The sequence below is a fragment of the Lactuca saligna genome, chromosome 7 (assembly GCF_052625555.1).
Source record: "Lactuca saligna cultivar CGN05327 chromosome 7, ASM5262555v1, whole genome shotgun sequence".
Taxonomy (NCBI): Eukaryota; Viridiplantae; Streptophyta; class Magnoliopsida; order Asterales; family Asteraceae; genus Lactuca; species Lactuca saligna.
In genome coordinates, this window is record NC_136423.1 from 184,628,646 (window position 1) to 184,649,128 (window position 20,483).

At 41.6% G+C, this 20,483-nt stretch overlaps 1 protein-coding gene across 1 annotated transcript; it reads right to left on the reverse strand.

The window, feature by feature from the left end:
• Positions 1-12,131: 12,131 nt before the first annotated feature.
• LOC145007531 (uncharacterized) lies at positions 12,132-13,688 on the reverse strand. Its single transcript, XM_078966444.1, has 2 exons — positions 12,407-13,688; positions 12,132-12,325 (listed from the first exon to the last, which is right to left on the reverse strand). The coding sequence occupies exons 1-2, from the start codon at positions 13,686-13,688 to the stop codon at positions 12,132-12,134; spliced, it is 1,476 nt and encodes a 491-aa protein (XP_078822570.1).
• Positions 13,689-20,483: the final 6,795 nt, after the last annotated feature.

A 20,483-nucleotide genomic window follows, 5' to 3' on the forward strand; every position in this document is an offset into this window, starting at 1 on the left:
TATCATGGCCTAGACAACTCTAGCGCGTCAGCGTCGCTTGGGGCTCCCTTGCCAGCCTTGTTGGGGACTCCCTTGCCAGCCTTGCTGGGGACTCTCCTGCTAGCCTGGCCTGGGGACTCCCTTGCCAACGTTGCTAGGGACTCTCATGTTGGCCCGACTTGGGGACTCCCTTGCTAGCCTTGCTAGGGACTCTCCTGCTGGTCCGGCCTCGCCCTGTGCCTCCCGGTGGCCTCGCCCATCTCCTTGCTAGTTAGGCCTGAATTAGGCTGGCCCAAGGCCTAACCTAATTCCCTTTAACCTAATTGTCCCCTATAAAGTGAACAATATCTCCTCATTAGGGGGGGGATCTTCCCATTTGCTCAGCCACCACCCTATACTCCGTTTAGGTGGCTCACCTGCCACCCACAGTCGTCAGCCACCATACACCACCAACACCACCAAGATGGTTCTCTCCAGCCATGGAGAACCATCTCAGATCTATCAGCTGATCTGACTTGATCATCGAAGTCCGCTCCCGGGGCACAGTCCCTAGGGCGGCTCTAATGGCCTTGTCTATTGTGACCTCACAGATCCGTCTCTGGCGTAGAAGCACATCCTCAGAGCGGGTGGTCGGAGCTGATGTCGCATCATTTGGCGCCATCCCGGACTCGAACGAGCAACTATCACCTTATTCTTGCCTAGATCTGTTCAGATCTGTTGCATTTCAACTCAGGTTTGCTCAGACCGGTTCATATTTAGCACCATTTGTTCAGTTTTGTTGGCTCTTGCCAAGATCTGTTTAGATATTATTAGCCACCCCTTTAATCTCTCGATCTGATGTGTTTTATTTTTCAGATCTCTTATCTGCTTACTGTTTTTGTCCAGATCTATGAATTTTGTTTTCATTTTTCAACTTAGATTTGTAGGTGCATTTCGTTTTAAGTCCAAATCTGAACGATTTATCATCATTTAAACATGTTTAAAGTTTGTAAAAAGCTTCACAGATCTATAGATTTGCTCTTGTTTTCATTCATTCAAACATCTTTCAAGATTACTAAAAACCCTATCAGATCCATTTTTTGTTTATATTTTGATGGATTCATCAGTAAGTTGGGTAGAAAAGAGGTTCTTATGAGTTTCTCCCCATCTTTGTTCATATTTCGAATTCTATTCAGCAAGATGAAGAAAAAACAATATTTTTACAACTCTTTACCTCTTTTGCTTGCTCATTCTCAAGAAAATCGGTTTTTCATTCCTGATTTTTTTTGTACAACTTCATTCAAGTTGTTTATTTGGTGCTTCCTCTAGAAGCATAGAGATGGAAAACAAAAGATTTTTAGATCTGTTGAGCAAGCTGAAGAGTAAAGAATGTTTAGTGAGAAAAAAACATTGTTAGATCCGTTTTTGTTTATATTTTGGGGTTTTCTCAGTAAGTTTAGAAGAAAAGAAGTGTAACATCCGGATTTTACCAGGTATCTTGTAAATCTAATATTGTCATATTGTGAGAGGGACTCGGCGAATTGGAGCTCAGACTCGCCGAGTAGAGACGCGGAATTGAACATTGGTGCGCGCCTGGACTCGGCGAGTCCAGGATATGGACTCGGCGAGTCTGCGCTGTGTAATGAAACCCTAAATCTCCGGGTTTGAGGCCTATTTAAAGGGCCTTATGGCCGTCATTTGTGCTCACCCAACCCTCAGTGAGTGACCCTTGTGTTCTTGAGCTATTTGTGAAGAGAAAGGAGCCATTCTTGATCTTGTGTGTGTTATTTAGCAAGAAGAAGGAGACCCTAGGCAAGAGGAAGCAAAGGAGGTTGCTATTTCGTGGATTTGGAGCTTAGATCATCACTCTAGAGGTATTATCTCGGACCATTTTCTGTTTAGTGAAGCATGATGCAATTTAGGGCTTGTGGTGGTCATTTATGGGATGATTTGATGCCCATTGGTTCCCTCTTTGAGTTGAGGCCATGGATCTGGATCCATAGAGGTCCAGAGAGCCTCACTCATCAAGCTTTATGAGTGATAATAGAGTCTTTGACCTTGTGTTGTAGTATTTGAGTCATAAACATCATATATGGTCATATAGAGGTTGTATGTGCACCAAGATTGTAACTTTACGTGCTAAATGAGCTTGGAGGGACTGGATCTATGGATTAATGAACTGGATCTGACCTTTAGAGCAAGATTGAGTCAGTGCATGGCATGGACTCGCCGAGTCCGAAGAACAGACTCGGCGAGTAGCATGAATGTTGCCCGACCACTCTGTGAGTGGCCTCGCCGAGTTGGGAAAGGTGGACTCAGTGAGTCAAGGGGGAGTCAGAATGGACAGGTGGACTGAGTCTAACTGGACTCGCCGAGTTGTTCTTGAGACTCGGCGAGTTGATTCGTGGTGGCCCCACAACTCGTGCCAGGTGGAACTCGTCGAGTTGAGGGAATGATCGACATGTCAAGGGAGGATTCCAGGGAAATTGGTGTATACGCCCAGACTCGCCGAGTCGCCTGGGTACTCGCCGAGTCCGGTCAAAGTTGACCGTTGACCGTTGACCAGCGTTGACCTAGATTGACTTGTTATAGTGTGGTCAACCCTAGTGGGGAAAGTGTTAATTAGAGGTGTATTGTGCTATAGGGGTTCGACAGGTCGACAGGTCGAGTGATTAGCGATTTCAGGTTTACGATTTACCGAGACACGCGAGGTGAGTCTTCTCACTATACTTTACCTTGAGTAGGTAACCAGAGTTATGTGATAGAGTATTTGTATGCTATGTATGTTATGTGTTGTATTGCATTACTTCTATGTGTTTGATGCTGTGCATGTTTACAGAGTTAGAACCGGAAGGTTCACAGAGTTAGAACCTGAGGGTTCACAGAGCTTGGGTGCACGGACCCACAGAGTTATAGCCTCGAGTGGCTAATATGTGTTATATGTAGTATTTTGGGGAACTCACTAAGCCTTGTGCTTACAGTGTTGATGTTATTGTTTCAGGTACTAGTGACGACCGCGGGAAGGCGCCGGTTTGATCCGTACACACACACATTCGGAGCTTGATATCATGATCTTGGGATTTTGTATTGTCTTGTTTGGATAATTAAAATGGTTGTTTAATGAATATCAATGGAATTATGTTTTATAAAAATTGAAAAATTTGTTTGAAAATTTTCGGTGTTACAAATTGGTATCAGAGCCTTGGTTTGAGGGATTCGGGTACACCTTCGGGGGTATTTGAACTCAAACTGAGGAATTGAAGAGATATTTCAAAATAAAACCAAAGTTTTCTAAGAGTAAAAGATTTTCCAGGAAGAAACGTGTGTACGATCAGCCAGTGCCCGAATGGTGAATTCCCAAAATACCTTTATATTATGTGATAATTATTATTAATGTGATGTATTTGCATGCTAGAGTAGGCTAGGTATTGCTAATAGGACTAGAGTGGCCTGTTTTGTGATGCCTTAGCCTAGGGAAGGGTGAGCTGCTATGAGATGCTGAGAGTAATTAGGTAGCAGCTAGGACTTTGTGTGAGACCTGTTACAGAGTGATTTAAGTATAATAGAGTACTTGGGGATTGGGATCCGAAGAGGAAGATTTGGGGTGTGTACTGAGACGGTGCGGACAGTAGTATTGGGCCCGTACTACTGAAAGCATCGGTGCGGTACACAGTCCAAATAAGAATCTTGGGATACCAAGAATCAAGGAGGGGTGGATTGTCGAATGTAAGAGTGTTCGAGTAAATTCTAATTATCGCATGTTGTATTTCAGAGGTTGATCATGGTGAGGACACGTCGCATGCCGGAGGATGCCGGAACTAGCGATGAGGAGATTCGACAGATCATTCATGAGGAGGTGGCTGCGGTCATCAGAGCTGCGTTACCAGAGATGTTCGGGTCCATTAAGACCGCGTTGATTGAGACATTTGACGAGCGCTATGCCGCTCTTTCTGAGGCTGCGGTTGCAGCGGCTACCGCAGCGATTGCTGCGGCAAGACCCCAAGGAGGTGATGCGACATTATTTAGGGAGTTCAGCAACACCAAGCCACCAGAGTTTGATGGTACGCAGGATCCGGTGGCAGCTATGAGGTGGATATCTGATATGGAGGGATGCTTCTTCACTTGCTCGTCCCCTGAGCATTTGAAGGTTCGGTTCGCGCTGAACCAGCTTCGCTTGGGAGCGAAGGACTGGTGGAAGTTTGTGACGGCACACTTCACACCGACTGAGCTTTCGGCAGTGACCTGGGAGAGGTTCACTACCATGTTCCGAGATGAGTACGCTCCTCAGGTGGAGAGGGAACGTCTGACACAGGAGTTTCTGACCCTCAAGCAGGGTACCGAGTCAGTCACAGCTATTACGAGGATGTTTCATGAAAGGGCGATGTTCTGCCCTGAGCACGTGTCCACCGAGCAGGCACGTATGAGCCGTTACTTAAGCATTCTGAGACGGGATATTCGGGAGTTCGCTGCGAACTCCTCGTATCGGATATTTGCTGAGCTTCAGGCAAATGCTCGGAAGAGGGAGATTGAGCTTGAGACTCAGGCCAGGGAGGAGGCGGAGTCTCTGGGGAGGGATCGGCGGCCGGCACAGTCCCAGCCGGCAGCCAAGCGGGCCAAGCCCGCTGATCCCCGACCTGGGAGCCAGAAGGGCCCCACTTGTGGAAAGTGCGGCAAAGGGTCACGATGGAGTCTGTCGAGCGGGGTCTTGCTACAAATGTGGCAAGGAGGGGCATATGGCCAAGGACTGCCCCAAGGGGTTTACAGTGTGCTTCCACTATAACCAGACCGGACACCGGAAGGCAGAGTGTCCGCTGCTACGCGGAGCATCTCAGGGGTCTGCTGCCGCCGCCATCAGAGCTACTGCTACAGAGAGTCGGCCCGTGAAGGCCGAGGCACCGAGGGCTCGGGGGAGAGCCTTTCAGCTGACTGCGGAAGAGGTCCGCGCTGCACCCGACGTTGTGGCTGGTACGCTTTCTTTTTATTATTTATTTATGGTGTCGAGATATTATGCTTATATTATGCTATGCATAGGTACCTTCCTTGTGAATTCTGTACCTGCTTTAGTGTTATTTGACTCGGGTGCGAGTCGATCTTTTGTATCTTTGGCATTTAGTCAGCATATCAGTGTTAGTCGTGGGGCACTGAGTCGGCCCCTGCGGGTTTCCATAGCCGCCGACAGAGTGATTTGTGCCACGGAGGTCCTCCGGGGATGTGTATTGGAGATTTTTGGGGTTGAGTTCCCGATCGACCTGATTCCTATTGCGATGGGTGATGTCTGTGTTATAGTGGGCATGGACTGGTTGAGCCGATTCGGCGCGGTTATCAATTGCGAGCGTCAGCTGGTGACTATACGAGATCCTAGTGGGGGAGTTCTTTCGGTTTACGGTGAGGGTACACGTTCTGGATCAGCCTTTTGTTTGGCTGCTAGGGCGAGGCAGTGTTTACAGCAGGGCTGTAAGGGTTTTGTGGCGTATGTGATGGATACGCAAGTGATCTCCGAGAGACCGAGTTCGGTGGATGAAGTTCCGGTGGTGCGTGAGTTTCCAGATGTCTTTCCCGAAGAATTACCAGGTGTGCCTCCCGTGAGGCAAGTGGAGTTTGGTATCGATTTGGTTCCGGGAGCCGCGCCTATCGCTAAGGTGCCGTATCGCCTTGCGCCTCCAGAAATGCAAGAGTTATCCTCGCAACTTCAGGAGTTGCTGGGGAAGGGGTTTATTCGGCCGAGTAGCTCGCCGTGGGGAGCACCCATCCTGTTTGTGAAGAAGAAAGATGGCTCGCATCGCATGTGTATTGATTATCGGGAACTGAATAAGTTGACGATCAAGAACCATTACCCGTTGCCGAGGATCGACGATTTATTCGATCAGTTACAGGGAGCATCTTGGTTCTCCAAGATTGATTTGAGGTCGGGCTATCATCAGGTGAGAGTACAAGACGAGGACGTCCAGAAGACAGCATTCAGGACGCCTTATGGGCATTATGAGTTTGTGGTGATGCCTTTTGGGCTCACCAATGCCCCGGCTGTATTCATGGACCTCATGAACAGGGTATGTCGGCCGATGTTGGATCGGTCGGTGATTGTGTTCATTGATGATATTCTGGTATATTCGAGATCTAGAGAGCAGCACGAGGAGCATTTGAGGGAGGTTATTGGAGTTTTGAGATCGGAGAAACTTTATGCAAAGTTTTCCAAGTGCGATTTTTGTTTGCGGGAGGTCTAGTTTCTGGGACATCTCGTTAACCAGAAGGGGATATTGGTCGATCCGGCCAAGGTTGACGCAGTGATGAGGTAGGAGGTGCCAAGGTCACCTTCTGAGATCCGGAGTTTCCTTGGGTTGGCGGGGTATTATTGGAGATTTATTAAGGATTTCTCCAAGATTGCGGTTCCACTCACCAGATTGAACCGGAAGGGTGTTACATTTCTATGGGGTCCCGAGCAGCAGACCTCCTTTGAGACGCTTCGCCAGAGGTTGTGTGAAGCTCCGGTATTAGCTCTTCCGGAAGGGATGGAGGGTTTTGTGGTATTCTGTGATGCATCGATTTTAGGACTGGGAGCGGTACTGATGCAGAAGGGACATGTGATAGCATATGCATCGAGGCAGTTGAAGCCTCACGAGACGAGGTACCCCACACATGATCTGGAGTTGGGGGCAGTGGTGTTCGCCCTCAAGATTTGGCGGCACTACTTGTATGGGGTTTGTTGTATGATTTACACGGACCATAAAAGCTTGAAGTACCTGATGGATCAGCCTAACCTAAACATGCGGCAAAGAAGGTGGTTAGATGTGGTCAAGGATTATGATTGCGAGATTTTGTACCACCCGGGAAAGGCTAATGTGGTAGCCGACGCATTGAGTTGCAGGGCGGAGAGTGCTCCACTGCGAGATGTATGTTTGCGACTGACTGTGATAGCTCCAGTTCTGGACGCCATTCGTGGGGCACAGGCCGAGGCTGTGCGTCCGGAGATGCAGAAAAGAGAGCGGGTCGTTGGGTTGGTTTCGGAGTTCGTATCGGATAGTCGAGGCCTTATGATTTATCAGGGCCGGATCTGGATACTGTTTGTAGGCGGTACACGTACTACATTGATGGAGGAGGCTCATAGATCGAAATTTTCGATCCATCCCGGGGCTTCAAAGATGTATTTGGACCTACGGAAGGAGTATTAGTGGCCTTGTATGAAGAGGGATGTCGCATGGTTTGTCGAGAGGTGTTTGACCTGTCGAAGGGTAAAGGCCGAACACCAGAGACCGCATGGCAAGTTGCAGCCATTGGAGGTTCCCGAATGGAAGTGGGAACAGATCACTATGGATTTCATCACCAAATTGCCGAGGACTGCCAGAGGAGTCGATGCAATTTGGGTGATTGTGGATAGGTTGACGAAGAGCCCTCACTTCCTTGCCATCAGTGAGAGTTCTTCGGCGGAGAAGTTGGCGGAGATTTATGTGAGGGAGGTTGTATCTCGGCATGGGGTGCTGATCTCGATCGTTTCAGACCGCGATGTGCGTTTCACCTCCCGCTTCTGGAAGAAATTTCATGAGGAGTTGGGTACTAAGCTGCATTTTAGTACCGCATACCACCCCCAGACCGACGGCCAGAGTGAGCGGACGATTCAGACACTTGAGGACATGCTTCAGGCATGTGTATTGGACTTTGGGGGTAGTTGGGATACGTATTTGCCTTTGGCGGAGTTTTCCTACAATAACAGCCATCATTCGAGCATCGGCATGCCGCCCTTTGAGCTGTTGTATGGTAGGAGGTGTCGGACTCCCATATGTTGGGGAGAGGTTGGGCAAAGGGTAATGGGCAGTACGGAGATCGTGAATCAGACGACAGAGCAGATACAGCTGGTCAGACAGAGGTTATTGACCGCTCAGAGCCGACAAAAGAGTTACGCGGATAGACGCCGGTCCGAGCTGGAATTTCAGGTCGGCGACTTTGTTCTCCTGAAGGTCTCTCCTTGGAAAGGAGTGATCCGGTTCAGGAAGAGGGGAAAATTGGGGCCCCAGTTTATAGGTCCGTTTCGTGTGATCGAAAGGGTAGGACGGGTAGCCTATCGGCTGGAGTTACCAGTAGAGTTGGGGCAGATTCACAACACTTTTCATGTATCACAGTTGAGGAAATGTATAGCCGACGAGTCGGCAGTGGTTCCATTGGAGGATATTCAGGTAGATGCAAGCCTGAATTATGCTGAGAGACCAGTGGCTATTAGGGATCGGAAGATCAAGATTTTGAGGAACAAGGAGGTACCTCTGGTATTGGTACAGTGGCAACATCGGAAGGGATCAGAAATGACCTGGGAGCCGGAGGGTATGATGCGGGAGCAGCATCCGGAGCTATTTTAGAGCGAGACTTCGAGGGCGAAGTCTAGTTCTAGTGGGGGAGAGTTGTAACATCCGGATTTTACCAGGTATCTTGTAAATCTAATATTGTCATATTGTGAGAAGGACTCGGCGAGTTGGAGCTCAGACTCGCCGAGTAGAGATGCTGAATTGAACATTGGTGCGCGCCTGGACTCGGCGAGTCCAGGATATGGACTCGGCGAGTCTGCGCTGTGTAATGAAACCCTAAATCTCCGGGTTTGAGGCCTATTTAAAGGGCCTTATGGCCGTCATTTGTGCTCACCCAACCCTCAGTGAGTGACCCTTGTGTTCTTGAGCTATTTGTGAAGAGAAAGGAGCCATTCTTGATCTTGTGTGTGTTATTTAGCAAGAAGAAGGAGACCCTAGGCAAGAGGAAGCAAAGGAGGTTGCTATTTCGTGGATTTGGATCTTAGATCATCACTCTAGAGGTATTATCTCGGACCATTTTCTGTTTAGTGAAGCATGATGCAATTTAGGGCTTGTGGTGGTCATTTATGGGATGATTTGATGCCCATTGGTTCCCTCTTTGAGTTGAGGCCATGGATCTGGATCCATAGAGGTCCAGAGAGCCTCACTCATCAAGCTTTATGAGTGATAATAGAGTCTTTGACCTTGTGTTGTAGTATTTGAGTCATAAACATCATATATGGTCATATAGAGGTTGTATGTGCACCAAGATTGTAACTTTACGTGCTAAATGAGCTTGGAGGGACTGGATCTATGGATTAATGAACTGGATCTGACCTTTAGAGCAAGATTGAGTCAGTGCATGGCATGGACTCGCCGAGTCCGAAGAACAGACTCGGCGAGTAGCATGAATGTTGCCCGACCACTCTGTGAGTGGCCTCGCCGAGTTGGGAAAGGTGGACTCAGTGAGTCAAGGGGGAGTCAGAATGGACAGGTGGACTGAGTCTAACTGGACTCGCCGAGTTGTTCTTGAGACTCGGCGAGTTGAGTCGTGGTGGCCCCACAACTCGTGCCAGGTGGAACTCGTCGAGTTGAGGGAATGCTCGACATGTCAAGGGAGGATTCCAGGGAAATTGGTGTATACGCCCAGACTCGCCGAGTCGCCTGGGTACTCGCCGAGTCCGGTCAAAGTTGACCGTTGACCGTTGACCAGCGTTGACCTAGATTGACTTGTTATAGTGTGGTCAACCCTAGTGGGGAAAGTGTTAATTAGAGGTGTATTGTGCTATAGGGGGACGACAGCTCGACAGGTCGAGTGATTAGCGATTTCAGGTTTACGATTTACCGAGACACGTGAGGTGAGTCTTCTCACTATACTTTACCTTGAGTAGGTAACCAGAGTTATGTGATAGAGTATTTGTATGCTATGTATGTTATGTGTTGTACTGCATTACTTCTATGTGTTTGATGCTGTGCATGTTTACAGAGTTAGAACCGGAAGGTTCACAGAGCTTGGGTGCACGGACCCACAGAGTTATAGCCTCGAGTGGCTAATATGTGTTATATGTAGTATTTTGGGGAACTCACTAAGCCTTGTGCTTACAGTGTTGATGTTATTGTTTCAGGTACTAGTGACGACCGCGGGAAGGCGCCGGCTTGATCCGTACACACACACATTCGGAGCTTGATATCATGATCTTGGGATTTTGTATTGTCTTGTTTGGATAATTAAAATGGTTGTTTAATGAATATCAATGGAATTATGTTTTATAAAAATTGAAAAATTTGTTTGAAAATTTTCGGTGTTACAAGAAGTTCTCTATGAGTTTTACCCCCTCATTTGTTCAGATATTGGTTTTTTCCAAGATCTATGGATCTACATGATTTTCTTTATTCAAATATTCCCCAAGTTTGTAAGAATTTTCTTAGATCCATTTTTCCTTTTTATATTTTGGGGTTTATTGGGATTTTCAGAAGAAAAAAAGTTTTGTGAGTTTCTACCCTTGTTTTCAGTTCATAAACCATTTTGTTTGTTGAAATTGAAAAGAAAATATATTTTTAGCTAAGGATTTTCGTGTGTTTTTACCAATTTTACAGCTATTTGTACTCACAACTGTGTGGTTTGTACATTTTATAAAACCTTCAAAAAAAAAAAAAAAGAGAAGAAGATTTGATGATTTTCTACCCCACTCTTTGTTCATATACTTTGAAATTTCATTTAGAATATGATTGTTTGTATGCTCAAGTTGCTTAAATGCTTGGAGAAGTAGAAAAAAAAAGACGGTGGGTTTTCACGAGTTCCTACCATATCTTTAATATTATTTTGGTGTTTTGAATAGAAAAGAAATTTTTATAAAATTTTGCCTCATCTCACACCCATACATAACCAGAAAATCTCTACAGATTGAGTTTTTTCAGCATACAAATTCACTCCCTGAAACGTTTGTTTGTACACACAATTATGTTACTTGTGCATCTCGCAAAATAGCCAATAAGAGAAAAATCGTTCCAAGATCATATCTCGACATTTTACCTCAGACATTTACCACACAAATTTACAATTCACTACTCAAATGGTAAATAATAATAATAATAATAATAATAATAATAATAATAATAATAATAATAATATATTGGGTTGTCACTCTAGAACCAACAAAAAGTAAAAAGAAAGAAAGAGAGATGTAATGGAGATGTTTTTGGTCAAAAAGATTATGTATTTGTCTGCTTTCAATCCAAAAAGGGGGTAAGGGTGCACAGTGCACTAGAGACGTCTTGTCAACAAAAATCAAAAACTCGTGTGGTACCTACATTGTCCAATCCTCAATGAATAGAAAAGACAAAAGAGTCGGGATCCGCCTGGTCAAAACACCTTCTTAGGCAGTCAAAGACCCCTGACCCTCCGTATTCCCTATTCACCGCTGGCACCTGAAACCAAAACACCACCAATCACCATCCAACAACCCCATTTTCTCAGTTCTTCAGCAACAAAACGAAGCCAAAGCGCCACCACCTAGTAGCAACCCTAGCGATAGTAGCTCCCGTCACCCATTCTCAGGCAAACACGACCTAGTGAACCAAGAACCTGCAAACCTATACGTATCTCCCGTTATAGCTTCACCATCGGTCTCCTCCTGCACAACGTCAACAATCATCGTCACCGCCAAATGTCCATTGCTACTCCATCACTTAGCACTTCAGACTCCGATGAGTAGAGAACAATCGCAACCTCCAGTCACTCCTAGCTAGTTGACCTCCTCGTCAAACCAAGCACCTCAACTAGATGCCACTGGGAATCGGAATCAGTTTCCAGCCAACCTCCAATCGCCAGAAGATACCATTGTCCTACAACCAAATGTTTCTAATCGCAACAAGTAGAACCTAGTTGTCATTCTTCATTGTCAACACTAGATGACGCGATTAATCAGCACCACCCATCATCCTCCTGCGACCATACGACTGGGGCTCAAGTTTCGATTACCTTGGCATCACCGAACCACCAAACCAACATCGCCATCGTCACCCGCTGCCCCAACATTATAGTAACCATTGGCAGCAAGTGAGGCTAAATCCTTGCTATTTTGATGATGTTTTCCGACCAACACACTCCAACGATGGCCACCCCCAATAGCGACATCATCTTTTAGTTAATCACTGACTTTTTCAGCAATCACAGGTCTACCATACCCACATACGACAGCTCCGACGAAAGAAAAAAACGGGGGAACGAGCCACCATCGTGAATCCCAGAACCTCCAAGCAGGGGCAGAACACAAGCGGTACAACAAGGGGGGCCGGAATCAACACTTCAGAATTAAATATATAAACAAATTTTATTTGGTTAAAATTTATGACATATCAAAAGTGTAAAAAAGAAAAACAATATAAATATTGTTACATCATTTATCAAAGTGGAACGCGACGATCTTTTGCATTTTTAAAGTCTTGTACAACTGTCTTTAAACTAATCTTTTCAGCAAGTTCCCGTTCGAAGTGCAAAACCAATGAGTCATTCAAAAACTCGTCTTCCATTTTATTACGTAACTTTGTTTTAATGAGGTTCATTGCTGAAAATGACCTCTCCGTTGTAGTAGTAGAAACTGGAAGAGTAAGTACAAGACTAGCTACTCAATAAATAAGATGAAAGTTCGTTATTCTTCTAGTCTTTATCAGCCATTGACACAATTCTGACACAAATGTCAATAGTTTATAATCTGCATGTTGAACGACATCAATCTCATAATGTTGAAGTTGTATCTTCAAAACTACTTTCTCTTGTTCATTGAAATCTTCAGGATAAAACTTCTCTACTAACTTAATTACATCACCACTACGAAAGGGCTCATTAACACTTTTAGGATCTAAAGTTGTTGAAAGTCGAAGCAATTCTGTTGATCTATCACTAAATCGATGATTTATTTCCATTAATTGACAATTAATTGCTTCATAAAATATATCCACTCGGTAATGATGTTCAAGTGTATGATCACTACCCTCGTTACGTGATCGAGCCCCTCTACTAAAGTATGGAGAAGACATATCGGGGATATCAATGTTGTGCTCCTGATAAAATGACATAACAAGAGAGAGTAAACCATCCCATCTTTCATCTTTCATTTTTTGCAATAACAATTTGGTGGATGCAACTAGCCTCAATGCATTACAAATATCTTGATATTGTCTTTGTAAAGATTGACAAAGCAAGTCAGTGATCTCCATTATTTCTTTCTCGAGATGAAGAACAAAAACGAACTCAAATGTAGTAATAGCCTCATATGCTAAATCTGCATCGCCTTTGATTGAACCGGTTCCATCCTTAATAATTTTAAGTAAAACCTCACAAGTTGGACTAAACATTTTGATTAAGCTTGAAACTGATTTGAGGTGAGAACTCCATCTAGTATAACCAGCTCGTTGTAATGTACCAATTTGATTAAGAACTCTACCTATGTCTAACTCGTCAATAGAAATCTTATATGCAATTTCCTCAGCTTGTGCATCTCTAAGTTGGTCGGTACGCTTGGAGGAAGCACCAACAACATTGATAACAAAAGATAATCGAGTAAAAAACTTTTGTAATGCAACAACTCCTTGTGAAGCAGCCGCTAATGCTAATTGTAATCGATGGGCAAAACAATGAACATAGTATGCATAAGGACAATCATTTGAAATCAATGCTTGCAAACCCTTGAAATTACCTCGCATATTACTTGTACCATCATACCCTTGACCACGAATTGACTTAAGATTAAGATTGTTACGTGACAATACAGAATAAATTGCATTCTTAAGAGTTTTTGATGTAGTGTCAGGTACATGAACAAGCCCAAAGAAACGCTCCATAATAAAGCCATCTTTATTAAAAAATCTCAAAACAATTGACATTTGTTCTTTATTAGACTGATCGCGTGCTTCATCAACAAGTAAACAAAATTTTCCACCATTAATCTCCTCACAAATCATCTTCCTCACCTTAGTTGATATAAGGTTTAAAATCTCTTTTTGAATTGATGGTGATGTATATAATGCATCTTTAGGAGCAGTACGAAACAATTCTTCCAACTCTGTGTTAAGTTTGTTGGGTTATGAGTATTCTAACACTCCTAAGTGTACATGCAACCCTAAATACCTTGGATCTATGTTTTCTCTATTATACATGCAAATATCAACTTTCCAAGGTATTATTCTATTCTAGCATACTAAACTTTGAATAACACAAGTTAGAATAACATACCTTTTGTTAGTGCTTGTCTTCATGAAGCTTGAGTGCCTAGTGCCCCAAGTGTGACACCTCAAATGGTTCACACAACACCATAAGCACTTGGAATAACTTGAGAGAAGTCTACACTTCATGAAAATCGACTAGCCCTTTTCTAGAATGATACTAGTGCCGATTTTGTCAAGAATAAGATCTTTATATAGTGTTACAATTAGGGTAAACCCTAATTGTCATGACTTTCCATTTCCTTGGATCCATGGGTTCAAATACACCATGGAGCATCATATGGGTTTTGGCCCAACTAGATAATCCATGGAGCATTAGCCCACTATACAAGTATGGATGATTAACACAATCAACCCATATATTTAATTAGTCTTCTTTTGATCACTTAATTAATCCTAGATTAATTCTTGATCAATACTAATTAAATAATCTTATTATTCTTATTATTAATATACTAGAACTTATAATATATTAATAACCATAAGTATCTTATTTCTCTCATTATAGTCTATCCAAGTGCATGATGCCATGCAACCCAAATGGACCATGCCGGGTTGGGTTAAGTCTTACCAATTATAGTTATGGACTTAGACATTAATCCAACAGTCTCCCACTTGGATAAGTCTAAAACTATTATTGCGTATGACTTCAGGAACCAACTGGCAATCGTAGCTCTCAAAAGCTTCTGTCGAACTTTAACCTTGTAGATGAACTCTGACCTTTGTCAATGACTTGTCCATTAGATAAGGGATCATATATTCCTCCATTCTAGATATCATATGGACTGAGACATGGATTATAATCATTCTCTCTGTCCATTTGTTGTTTCCCGATTTCCGATTTATGACGACTGACTAATTGAACAAATCAAATCAGTCCTGGCCCGGCCGAGCACTTCCATTTATCATCATCAAATCATCAAGGGGCCCACAGATATCGCTTTTATCCCGAAGGTAAAAGGAATGGATAAACTTCGACTCATATGGCTTGTTCTACTACTTGTTGAATTATACACAAAGGCACGTTTTATAGCACCGGGTTACCAAATGCGGTTTCGTGCAATCAATGTACAACCAACTAATAGTAACAACTCATATCTCTAGGTTTGAAGAATATAAGATATTATCGTCTCATGATCACTCGTGATAAAATCCATGAAGTGATTCCAATGAGCACGGGTTGAATCAATACTCAGAACTTATGAGCACTCATGAGTGTTGTAGCCCTTTGTCCAACACCTTAGACCTCTACAAGTCAACCCATGACAGTCTTAATTCATATCTACTTCCAACATATAACCGACTGCGGATGGTTTGAATAACTTAGTCATTCCGGAAGAATAACCTACTTTATTCGGGAAGTCAAAACATGCAAAGTGAAACACAATAATAATTGAATCCAATATGGTATCAAAAACTATGAACATAAATAAAACACCTTTTATTTGTCACCATATGATTACATATTATTCATTGTATACTGTTTCAGCTATCAACTTTATTCTTGAATTTAAAACAATAGTTGTCCCATGCTCCAAGCATGTACACTATGTTTTTCTAAACACTAGTCATGCCACACACCAAGTATGCATACCATGTTTGCCTATGATCTTTAATTTGTGAACTAGATCAATTGAACATAACTTCAATGATTCTCTTTTCACACTCCCAAATCCTTACTGCAAATGCAAGAATTCCAAATTCATGCCATTTACTGAAATCTGTTAGATTCTAAACTTATATGCATTGATCCTCTTATAACGATTATGCACAAATTCACAAAGACTTGGCAACAATCATTACAGAGTATTCCAAAGGAGATCAACTCCTTGGAAACATCCTTCTTGCATTAAGTTTCCTTAATCTTACACAGACTGAAATTCTAACTTCGAAACATTTCCAGATTCCATTTTGACTATCATTTCTGAACAAGAGTTGTCTCCTTACAGATTATGTCAATATGGTCCTTCCAGAATTATTACTATACTTCCAACTGTCCTTGAGCAACCAATCTTTGGTAAACCTTAGATTGTCCTCGACAATTTTTTAATCCTTTTAGTCATATCCAGTTCTAAACCTTTTCCCTTCTTAATGCCCCAGGCATTTGGAAAATTTTAGAAAGGATGAATATAGCACATGTAATCGATCCTATATCCGAAGCATATGGGACACGATTCATGATGTCTCACATAAACACTAAACCAGTCTTTTGCTATAACATTTCCATTTCTATTTGCCAAGTTCTCATAATTCAGATTATGAAAACGGATGCCGTAATCATAATCAAATTTTAGAACGCAAATAATGGATCCATATATAAAATTTTCTTATGTTGAGCCATTCCAGATTATGTCAATATGGTCCTTCCAGAATTATTACTATACTTCCAACTGTCCTTGAGCAACCAATCTTTGGTAAACCTTAGATTGTCCTCGACAATTGTTTAATCCTTTTAGTCATATCCAGTTCTAAACCTTTTCCCTTCTTAATGCCCCAGGCAATTGGAAACTTTTAGAACGGATAACTATAGCACATGTAATCGATCCTATATCCGAAGCATATGGGACACGATTCATGATGTCTCACATAAAGACTAAACCAGTCTTTTGCTATAACATTTCCATTTCTATTTGCCAAGTTCTCATAATTCAGATTATGAAAACGGATGTCGTAATCATAATTGAATTTTAGAATGCAAATAATGGATCCATATATAAAATTTTCTTATGTTGAGCCATTCCAACATGAAATTCATATATATTTTCTTGACTAAATACGATTAAAACCTCAATCTAAACTTTTAGATTTGAGATGAAGTATAATTTCCTCTCCCTTAATTATAGCAAAACAACTTTTCCAACCCCTGCAACCTCACGAATTCAAACTTTTGTTTTCTATAATTAACATTGCTAACTTGCAATACTTATCATAATTATCATGCTCCCACTAACATGATGATTATTAGCATAACACTTATGCTCCCACTAGCTTTGACATGTACTCGGAAAGCTCGACTTCTAGAAATCAATACTTTATTGACTTTCTTACCAAAGTTCAGATTTCTGATACTAGATTGTTTTGATAAAACTTTATCAAAATCATACACCTTACCTTAGATAGCACACTTGTGTGTCTAAACAATTATGAAGAGGTATGCCATAATCAACCTTTTTGCCACTTCTCACAAGTCCAGGTTAGTGTGCCGGTAAACCACACACGCTTCACTAATGACTCTGAGAATGCAAATATCACAATTGCTATCTAGCTAAAATCTACTTAGTGAAAGTGTTTCCTCACCATCATTTTCATGAATCGGAGAGAAACCTTATGACACTTAGATTTAATGGTGTATGTGTTCTTATCCATGTGAATTGCCAAAATCATAGTCACAAGACAAGGATAATGACAAAACCAAACTCATATGGACTGAACTCAATCTTAATTTCTTGCCACCTGGCAGCTCAAGGGCCTACCATTGCTTCCAAGTTGTTGTGCAACCAATTGAGAACTTTAAGAACTCATATGCAAAGCCAACTTTGATTGGAATGGGCACAAAATATGTCAACACGATAGGCTATAAACCTTAAGTCGTGTGCTAGTGAAGAACTTCAGGTTTTATTCTTGATTAGTTCTTGAGACTTTCAAGACCTTTAAGCCTCCCACTATCCTCTTGACCTATAAGACTCCATTGTCAATCATCCAAGAGATAGTGCGGATTCTAATCAAGACAAACACTTCACACAATTGGCGTTAGTTGGTCTTTGTTTTATCCAAAACATCACAACTTACCAATGTCAAATGTACAAGAGTAGGAAACTTTTACTCTTGCATTTGATAAGTGTTTTTAAACCTTCTTTAAGACATGTCACTCAAATTACAATCTTGTAGTATGACTCTAAGACTTGTATTGGAACGAAGTATGACTCATCTTCTTGATTTAACCACTTCAACAATTCAAGATCCCTTCTTCTTAGTCATAAGAATGCACTAAGACTTCCGTAGAGAACTAATTTTGATATGGTTTCTTAATCATTGAGATGATCACAAAACGGATACTAAAGTACTCTCCCATCTTTTCAGATTTGAGAAACTTTTATCCTTCTGCCTAATTTGATTCTTCTTATCCGCTCTGCCATGCATTGAAACCTTTTCCAATGTCTCAGAGTTACACTTAAGCTTGTAAGTATAATCATATTTACTGAGCTTTAGTAAACTATGACGAACAGCCTTATATCTTTTGTGGTGGACTTAATCAGTGCACATGACTATGTACTCAATCCCTTAGTCCATTACTTGACTCACACATCCATGTGAATAAGTAATTAGTCTTAATTTTCCAATACTTGAAAGTTCTCATTCATCATGCTATACAACTTGCATGATTCCAAGTTCCGGTCCAATTGAGACTTGGGTGATGAGAGTCTTTCCTTATTTGGTAAATTTAGACATAACCACAAATGAAGGAATCAATTTCATATTTCCACTCTTGCTATTAATGGAATCATATAGGCAACAATTTTTCCTCAAATGCCATTGTAAGGATATTTTAAAATAACTAAAAGCAAAAATTTTCTTTTATTTAAAACTATGCGGAAAACTTATCTTTACAATCCATATGAAAACTTGTTGTTATCTATTCCTAAGCAATATCTCATAACTCCTAAGAAGTAGCTCAAGAATCCGATTTTCAACCTACGCGATAGAAATCCATCTATGCGATCAGATTCAGCATATTCTTTCTTTGAGTTCCTTTACTTTTCTTTGATTCTTAAAACATTACCATGTGACCCAGTCACATCATGTATCAAGAATCTCATAAGAGAAACTTAACTGAGTTAGATAGTGGAAGTTACCTGAAGTAGAGTCAAACTTATTGACTTTAACATCCTTAGGTAAATTTGGCAGCTTCACAACTAATGACCCTTCCTTTGGCAATATAAACATATGGACCCTTTGATAATGGTACACGGGACTATTACAGACTTAGCCTTTTCTCTTTACCATTTGGTCAACCTAGTTGACTATGGTCAATCCCTTTCCATTGGGAAGAGAATGCTTTTCTGTATTTCATATGTCACTATTGTCAATGTCCATCAAGTTTTGAGGAAGTTGATCTTAACAAATAGATAAGATCATTAAGGGTCTTGTCATAGTCTGTTTCATAGGTGTTCCGAAAGAACTCACTATGTGACTTAGAAAGTGATTGAACCACCAACTTTCTCAAGACTTTGACACCCAACTCTCCCGGCTTGTCAATATGTGACTACATCTCCAAGATGTGACCACACCTAGACCTTCACTTGCCAATAGGGTTCGAGTGACCTTAAACTTTTCAAGAACTTGTGGGGTAAGGAGAATAATTGGAGGAGGTGAAAGAAGTATGATTTCCATTGGAACATCATCTTCATTTAGAAAAGCTTGTTTCAAGAGATTTTGGAAGATCATAAATGTCTAAACCAGACATGTTTTGGGAGATATTCAAGATAGTTGATCTTAAAGTCCTTAATATGACACCCAATATGAAATATTAAGGCTAGGACCCAACAGACTATTTTATAACTTAGAAGAGGTATGCCGTAATCCAAGCTATAAAACAATTTGAAGGTAGGTGAATGACGATTCACCAATTTCCACCAAGATAAACGAAATGTATTATTAGGTTTTAATTAGATTTGAAACTCCTAGATCTTTGAGATTCATTGAACTGTTCAATGGCATGTTTCAATCTCGAGTGTGCCCTTCAGGTTTTGTGACTGGGATGCCGAGGATCACAAAACAAGGTGTGAAGTAACCATGCAAATTACTTGGTACCCTTAAGTGTTTACCCCTCAATCGATGTGCCGGTTAACCACACACGCTCCATCGATACTATGATAAACATTAAGTTACCCTTTGCCTACCTTGTTAAATACGAGTTAGTGTGCCGGTTAACCACACATGCTCCACTAACCGACTTAAACAAAGCGCAAAGTGTAATTTCATGGATTAGCACCTTATTCACATTTTCCTAAGTAACTAAGATTGGGTATTATTAAGAGTTTAGTTACTTAGTATTTATCATTAATACTTTTAATGAAGGGAGAATTATAGTCCTGTCAAACCCGTTCGGCTAACGACCCTCCACCAGTCAAGCAAGCGGTGGGTGAGAGTGGACACCCATTAAGTTGTCATTTTATAGGCAACAACCTTATACCCACCTTATAGACCGGCTTCGTGAATGAGGCGTACTAGCGGTAAGACTGACTTTACTCTTATACATATATATATATATATATATATATATATATATATATATATATATATATATATATATATATATATATATATATATTATTAACTTATAATATTATAAAGTATAAGGGTTGAATTTTAACTTTTAAAATTCTAAGGGCTAACTTGGAATTAAAGTATTCATAAGAAAAAACTTTACAAATTCCAAAACTTGAGGGCAAGTTTTGAAACTATTCAAAACTAATTAATTCCATAACTTATGTATTTAAAGTAGTTTTAATCCAAAAACTCTTCAAGTTCCAT